Raw genomic sequence first — 8782 nt, forward strand, 5'->3', positions numbered from 1 at the left:
GCCGCCCGTAATACAAATGCCTATTCTTGTCCGCAAAACGGACAAGAATAGGACGCCTTCTATCTTTTTTGCTGGGCAACGGATGTGGACAGGACACGGAGTGCTGTCCGCATCTTTGAAGTGAACGGGTCCGCAACCGAGCCACAAAAAAATGTAGTTCGGAGGCGAACCCTAACGACGTTTATGTGCATGAGCCCTTAAAGGGGTTTTGCCATCACAGACAATAGGGGCATATCCTAGCGATATGCCCCCATTGTCTCTAATGGGAATACATCTTCCATTCCGGATGTGTGAAAGGAGGGAGAGAAACGCAACACGGACATTTTCCTATATTTTATACTTTGTGTTATTTTTTAGATCCAGACGTTCTGAAACGGTTCAGCTAGATCTGCTTTCTTTGCCTGGTGATGGGGATGGCGGCTCATGTTCTATATCCCTACTATTTATTTTAGCGTTGGGAGCACTGAGCCCAATCATAACAAGAACAGAGCTGAACTCCATAAATTGAGAGTTTCTAGCTTAAAATAATAACGTAAGAAGAAAAAAAAAAAAACGTCTGATGGGCTTTGACTCTTTAAGTTTTATCAAAGCATTTACGCCCTCGGGATACATTCCTTCAGACACTAGACGGCTCTCGTCTATTGTGTCATATGGAAACAGTTGTCTGAAAACTATTACTGAAATACCAGGACCTACCCATGGGGCCAGGTTGCTCCCACGTTTCAAGAACTTTGCTGCCAAAAAATGTTGCTGCAGGAAGCAAAAACAGAGTTAAAATTTTAGCTAGTTTATACAATGGTGTCACTTTCGATGAGCGGTATGAGCTGGTTGCCTGTGATTGTTGATCACCACTGAGCGTAGATTAATTCTAGCAAATTTTTCTCTGAAGACTTGTCAGCCGTATCTTCCAATGAAACAGGAAATCTGCTCAACAATAGCGGGCGGGCCCTTGGCTTAATGAAAGTCCCCCCGCAACGGAAACAAAACAAAATTCACCCTGCACATTTCTTTATGGCCACAGGCCGTGTACTAAATGAATCCCATTTGGTTTCGCAAGTTATTAAGGATTTCCTACAAGCTAAGAGGCAGGATGGTCTGTGACAGACATGTCCTTAGGGTCGTTGGCATAGCCCATCATCCACGTGAGGTTCTCCTAGATTGGTTTCAATGTAGTGATGTAGCATTGTGCCACCAATGAAACTTAGAGTGCTTTTGTAGCTTAAAGGGATATTCTCATCTGGGACATTTATACCCTACTGATAGGATATGCTATAAGTGTCTGGTAGGTGCATGTTCCACCTCTGAAGAACAGGGCTCCAAAATGAATGGCGTGCTTGTTCAGAAGTCCCATAGCAGTGGTGGAGGACACTGCACATGCACGGCCACCGCTCCATCCACTGATCTGGAACTTCTAAAAATTGCTAAGGCTAATTTTGGAAGTCCTGGAGGGTTTGACCATGTGGAAATCAATGGATCAGTTGAAAAAGGCTAGCGCGGACCGAAACGCGTCGTGTATCTTCTTTATGAATTCATCCCCATTCAGTTTGCATGTTGTCTGCTGCAGATCTATTGTTTATATGGGGAGATGGGCCGCTGACCAGTGAGTCATTTTATGACTTTATTTTGATTTTATTAAAAGATCTGGTCACTCGAGAAACCAGCCTCAGTAATCAGTAATACCTGATAAACCCATTGGGTTTATGCAGTGGCGTACATAGAGAAGTAAGGGCCCCACAGCAAGGATCAAACCAGGCCCCCCACATTGGACAGAAGGGTTTCTGCCTAAACCCTTTTCAATGACCCTTGGGCCATTTATTCTACTGCCTCATTTGCTAAAAGTTGTTGGGTAGAGTCCTGACCAAGTTTTCACCCCCAGTAGAAGAGGAGATAAGACCAACTAAGACTGGGCCCCCTCTTGCCCTGGACGCCATAGCAGCCGCTATGGTAGTTACGCCCCTGTGTTTATGGATCAAAACTCCTAATTTATATAAGACCCCTTGGCAGAGCAATGGTGTAATTCCAAGAGGATTATTATTTACATTTAGCCAACTGACTATAGAACGCCATTTATTTTGAGAACGGAGCCCCGAAAGTGGTGGAGGGCGCACTGCGCATGCCCCGCCGCCCTCCGTTCATTTTTTATGGGGCCGCCGAAAATAGCCGAGCGCTGGCTCAGCTATTTCTGTCGGGCCCATAGAAGTGAAGGGGATCAGTGGTCGGTGATATGCCCCTATTGTTTGAGATGAGACAACCCCTTTAAATCTCTGTTATCCGAACCTAGGGGTTCTTCACTTTATAAACTGTTTGATATACCCTATTATATAATTCTGGGTGTTCCAGTGTTTAGGATCCTAACCTCTAGGACAAAGTATAAAGCAGTTATAAAGAGCGTCTTTCTCTCTGGAGGACCTGTCCTGTCCTGCTTTACATAAGCAGCCTATTGAGTTGAATAAGCATTGTGTAGTGCTTAATTTCTCCTGCGGGGGCGCTGAAGTGAGACTGAACACTTAGATTTACAGATGATTGTTGAGGGTCCCAGCAGGAGGACACTTCCAGTCACTTTCAGGAGAACTGAACATTGAGGTGGATTGTCCTGTTGCTCCAGATCTGACCAATTATGGAGGGATCTACTGACAAAAGCTATGAACAATAAAGACTAATTGAAAACATGATTTTTAGCCTAAAATAGGTAAAATGCAATGATTTGTATCATTGCATTTTACCTATTTTAGGCTAAAAATCATGTTTTCAATTAGTCTTTATTGTTCATAGCTTTTGTCAGTAGATCCCTCCATAATAGATCCCTCCATAGGATTCGCCATGAATTTCCTTAGAGGCTTCATTCTATGTGCCAGATCCTTGGTCCATCTAGTGCAGGCATGTCCAAACTGTGGCCCTCCAGCTGTTGCAAAACTACAACTCCCAGCATGCCCTAATAGCTGTAAGCTATCCAGGCATGCTGGGAGTTGTAGTTTTGGAACAGCTGGAGGGCCGCAGTTTGGACATGCCTGATCTAGTGGCTCCAGTTGTTTGGGTGGGCAGTTGTCTGCCTACAGTTTTATAGTGTCTAGACCAGGCATGCTCAAGCTGCGGACCTCCAGCTGTTGTAAAACTACAACTCCCACAATGCCCTGCTGTAGGCTGATAGCTGTAGGCTGTTTGGGCATGCTGGGAGTTGTAGTTTTGCAACGGCTGGAGGGCCGCAGGTTGAGCATGCCTGGTCTAGAGGCTTCTCTATATGGTGCACATGTAATAAAAATGTTTTGTTATAGTCTGACAGTATGTTTTTGCTGTTAGCTGAAAGTCAGACCATAACCTTGACACTGGGTTTAACCGAACGGAATTCCTCGGACTTTTGGGAAGTTTAGCAGCAATATGTAATGAAGCAGGGTCACAATTACAACATCACATGTCATCGCATAGTCATGATTGCAAAACCCCTTTTTTGTTAAAAAATAAATAAATAGGCAGTGGAGTTGACTTGATCATCAGCTTGTACGTCCATCCTTAGGCCTCTTGCACACGACGTATGGCTTTTTCAGTATTTTGCGATCCGCTAAAAACTGATCCGCAAAAAAAATACAGATGACGTCTGTGTACATTCCGTTTTTTGCGGAACGGAACAGCTGACCCCTAATAGAACAGTTCTATCCTTGTCCCTTAGGGTACTTTCACACTTGCGGCAAAGTGATCCGGCAATCTGCATGCAAACGGACAGCATTTGTAGACTGATCCAGATGCGGATCCGTCTCACAAATGCATTGCAAGAACGGATCCGTCATGAACTTTATTGAAAGTCAATGGGGGATGGATCAGTTTTCTATTGTGCCAGATTGTGTCATAGAAAATGGATCCATCCCCATTGACTTACATTGTGTGTGAGGACGGATCCGTTTGGCTCAGTTTTATCAGACGGACAGTAAAAAACGCTGCAAGCAGCGTTTTGGTGTCCGTCTCCAAAGCCTAATCGAGACGGAACAGAGGCAAACTGAGGCGTTCTGAGGGATCCTTTTCCATTCAGAATGCAAACTGATCCGTTTTGGACCGCTTGTGAGAGCCCTGAACAGATCCCACAAACGGAAAGCCAAAACGCCAGTGTGAAAGTAGACTAAGCCTTGAGACATGACTTGGATATTAAATAAGCCAGCATCTCATCTGCAGACAGCTGTTTGGGGGTGATTGCCCCTCATCAGTGCAGAGCAGAGAGTACTGGCTTGACTGGGTGGCTGTTGGCATTAGAGGCAGAACTTGTTAAGAGCTCATTTGCATCCCTTCTTCCCAGAATTCCAGAGGAGCATGTATGGCCTATAAGTGTCCTCACGCTGATTAAGGCTCTCTCTCCCTAAGGATAGATAGTAACCCCCTAACCCTGACAGGCCTCTCACCCAGTCAAGCCAGTACTCTCTGCTCTGCACTGATGAGGGGCAATCACCCCGAAACAGCTGTCTGCAGAAGAGGTGCTGGCTTATTTAATATCCAAGTCATGTCTCAAGGCTTAGTTAAAGAGCTGAACATTGACTTATAGGATAGCTGCCTTACTGGTGGCATCAGAGGCAGAGCTTGTCCTCCCAGGTTTCCAGAGGAGCATGTATGGCCTATAAGTCTCCTCATGCTGATTAAGGCGCTCTCTCTCTTAGGAGAGATAGTACCCCCCTAACTAATGAGTAAAGATCAGTATATGATCCGAAACACGTAGACATGGACTCCAACATTGGTTTTTGATGCACTATTCAAATAAAAGCTGCCACGTTTGTATTGGAAGCTGGATTTCTGCTTTTTTGGATACCATACTTGCATGGGACTGAGCTGCAGAATGGTCTTGTGACCAAGGCACGTGATATCAACAGCTGATCGGCAGGGTCGTCGTGAGTTGGACTCTTGCAATTAGATATTGATGAGCTGTACTGATAGATTATTAGTAATTAAGTGCTGGACAAACTCTTTGAGGCATGTTGAGCTGTCAAGGAGGGTCCCTTGATGAAATGCTTTATGTTTTTGTTCTTACATAATAGTGTCCAACCACAGAAATAGCATCTGATCATGGAGGCTCCTTCTATCTTGCACGCCAAAATAGACTAATTCTTTAAAGGGGTTACGTAATATTGACAACCCCTTTGTAAAATGATGTGGTGTAGTAATCAGCTGTATCTTCAGGTGCCAAACAATGGATTCTGAGCAGTGATGAGTGAATTTCTTAAAATTCAATTCAGCTCCAAATTGCCGAAATTGGTGATCCAATTGTACTCGGGTCCAAATAAATTTAACCCGAAAAGCAAGTGCCCTGATTGTCTGAAAATCAATCACTCTCCCTCTTTCTCTCCTCTCTCTCTATCTTCTGTCTATACCCAAATTCTTCTCCTCTCTGTCTCTTCTGTCTGTTTTTCCTATTCTTTTTTAAACAAATCGCACAAAAATTCAAATTCTGTTGAATCTGAACTTTATGGAAAATTTTGATCGAATTCCTGCATTTTAGAATGTTGGGGCATCTCCTATGTGACGCTCATATGAACATGGGTTGTCGTCCTTAGACCAACCCTTTAAGGTGGTAGTACAATTTAAGTAGACAAATTAGTCACCCATAACCCTGTTTCCCATAGGTGCAAGTTACAGTGGTTGTGTGGTCTAAAACACTCATTTTCAAATAATATATTTAAAAAGGAAGAATAGATATACAGAATGGAGTCCCCTGTTTAGCACCTTCATTTATTGTCCAGAATGGAGAGTACAAAGATAAACTCTTCTTCTGGAGGACCCAACTTATCTGTGCATGATATGGAGAACCCATTGATGTCAATAGGGATGGTGTAATGCCTCACTTCCCCAGTGGTGGCACTGCAGGGAAAATTGAACACTTGGTGCTAGGTTCCTTTATCAATCATTGGTGATCACAGGAATGGTACATTCTGTAAATGACTTATCTGAGGATCCTTCTACCAAAAAGGGATTTCTAGGGCAGAGAACGCTTCTAATATTGAAACTAGGGGTTTACTGATAGATCATAACATTTGAATTTTGAAACTTACCCATATTTGTTTATTTTATTTTATAGACTGTAACTCTTCAATGGCAGAAATTAAGAACAGAAGATAAAACGTTGGATCTTGATCACCTATCAGGAATGAAGCCATGTGCATCATTCAAGAAACTCTGTAAAGTCTTTTCTGTAATTTTTGCGACTTTCTCCCTGGTCTACTTGATATACATTATTGTGTTTGTAAAAGTTGGTTTGCCTAACGGTTCCTTCACCTTCACCCTCCTGAAATCAACAACGTCAAAATATCCAGTATGTAAGCCCAACGTAATGAAAGATACCATTGTCAAAGTCAAAAACAGTAAAACCTTCCTTGTATCGGCCTACTTGGACTTTCGTTCTAGCCGGATTGTCCGGATTTTGGGCATAACCTATCGAAATGAACCGGATTCTTTGCTGTGTGACTTTTGTCAATTTTACACAAATATCTGCATTTTGGCAGAGCATCAAGTCCACACTGACCATTTTGATTTTCCTTATGGTACAACAGATCTTCTATGCAACGTTCAAGGCAACGTAGCCCCTGAATACGTATCTCTGTACCCAAAGGACAACCCTGAACCTGTATTCCTTAAAATACAAAACATTGATGAACAGTTTAATGTATTAGAGCCTGATTTCCAGTATAACTTTATTATTTGCATCTCAGCCATGTTTGGTGCCTACAGCAATGAACTGCAGTTTATTCAGTCAATGGAGATGTACCGCATGTTGGGTGCCCAAAAAGTGATAATTTACCACACTGAATCTAGTCTACGTATGCAGAAAATTCTGTCTTATTACATAGACTTGAACTTTGTAGAACTAATTCCTTGGCCCATTACCTCTTTCATAAATGTTTCCAAGGGTTGGCACTACCCAGATCATCCCGGAGATCTCCATTACTTTGGTCAGACTGCAGCTTTGAACGACTGCATTTATCGCAACATGTACAGGAGTAAGTATATAGCTCTTAATGACATCGATGAGCTGATCATCCCAATAATCCACAAAGACTGGCCAGAAATGTTGGACTATCTTCTCAGTATCGACCCTACCTTCAGCGTGTTTATCTTCGAAAATCATCTCTTTCCAACTACTTCTCAAGATAAGACCAACCAGAAAACACCAGAAGACTGGATCTCTGTCCCAGGAGTTAACATCCTCCACCATATATACCGGGAACCCAACCGGCCTGACGAGATCAATCCTACGAAGATGATCGTAAATCCCAGGAGCATTGTGCAAGTATCGGTCCATGTTCCACTTGAGTATACAGGTAGTGAGTACAAAGTTCCCAGTGACATTGCCAAACTTTGCCATTACCGAGAACCCAAGCAAAAAGAGCTCGACCAGAGTTTCCTGATTGAAGACAACATTTTAGCAAAATATGAAGCCAGTTTGATAGAAAAAGTTAACAGGGTATTGAATGAGGTTGACTACATCAAAAAGGAGCCTTCAGTCAGGCCAGATCCTTAGGTGCAATCATTTAGCAGCTGGCAGTTTGTCAGGGAAGTGGCTAAATGGACTTAAGTTACGACCATCTTTCTAATCCAGAAATGAGTTTTCTCAACTTTTCATGGAAGCGTATTACTTCCAGGGGGTAACCATGAGCTCAAGAGATAGAAAGAATAAGAAATCTGAGGTATGATGGACATCACATTCAGAATGAGAAAACGGGTTGTCTAGGGATAGACGTTGGGGACATCTCTTTGGTACATGCCACCAATAATTGATTGGCTAGACCCCCTATGCTCGCTAGAATGAAGTGGCAGTGTCGCTGTGTTAGTGCCAATTTGCCTCCTGTTGGCTCCGCTCAACTTTCTTCACAAGCCACATGGTTGGCCAGTGACTGTAATGGGCCAACCATACTGTACCCTTAGAAAGCCAGGACAATGGAGGGATTGCGGCTTTTCTTCTCCTTTGCACTGAAACGATAGGACTGTATTCTACGCTGTCTGCACAGCAAGGATGAACTGTGGATATTGATTATTTAATAACTACTGTTTCACAAGGGAATAAAAAACTCTTAATGCATTTCCTAAGTGCTGCCCAAGCCAAGACAGACAATATTCACGAGATAATTTCCAGCCATATTGTAAGAGAATTTATTGATCCTGAACCGGGGACTTTATGTTCACATCAAATTTTTTTTTAAAAGTGATATGAAACAAACAAACAAATTTATTTTGTACCAAAGAGTCCAGAAGTGTGACAGGAGGGAAAGAGTTAATAAAAGAAGGATCATTTTATTCCCGTCGCAGCCTCTGCCGTAATAGATAATTTCAAGGGAACTTCTCCGGGGAATTTTCAGCTGTATCTACATTTACGTGAATGTCTGAGGAAGCAAAAAAGTTGAATGACGTTTTTCTGCCTGGGTCCCCACGACAACACTGCCTGCCTGTGTGCTGTGTGAGCTATCGTACAGACATCGAGGCTTCGAAACAACCAACTAGATCTAGGTTTCTTACCTACGCTAGAGAATTTCATTCTGCATCGTCACGGGTTGTTGGGAGGCCCAGTGTTTGTCTGCCAGAGAACAGAGACAGGAAGTGTTGTCATTGGCACACAGGCAGAGAAGGTCTTCTCACAGGCAGCCTGCAACCTCAACCGTGACACAGGAGTAAAATCTTTGATATATATCTTTAAAGGGGTTGTCTGATCTCAGACAATGGGGGCATAATATCGCTAGGTCATGACCCCATTGTCTGAGATGAGACAACCCCTTTACGGCCGTAAGTGTTTTGCAGTCCGCAAATTGCGGATCCGGTT

The 8782-nt window shown here is 43.1% G+C and overlaps 1 protein-coding gene across 11 annotated transcripts in view; it reads left to right on the forward strand.

Moving 5' to 3' along the window:
• Positions 1 to 8262, forward strand: part of LOC122919421 (beta-1,4-galactosyltransferase galt-1-like) — a 71437-nt gene extending 63175 nt beyond the window's left edge. For all 11 annotated transcript variants that reach the window (XM_044268434.1, XM_044268437.1, XM_044268441.1 and 8 more), the window contains one exon: positions 6050 to 8262. In XM_044268434.1, coding sequence (XP_044124369.1) covers positions 6050 to 7489 — 1440 coding nt within the window. In that variant the 3' untranslated portion in view covers positions 7490 to 8262. The remainder of the gene's footprint in view (positions 1 to 6049) is intronic.
• Positions 8263 to 8782: the final 520 nt, after the last annotated feature.

Source organism: Bufo gargarizans, chromosome 9 (assembly GCF_014858855.1).
Source record: "Bufo gargarizans isolate SCDJY-AF-19 chromosome 9, ASM1485885v1, whole genome shotgun sequence".
In the NCBI taxonomy this organism is placed as follows: Eukaryota; Metazoa; Chordata; class Amphibia; order Anura; family Bufonidae; genus Bufo; species Bufo gargarizans.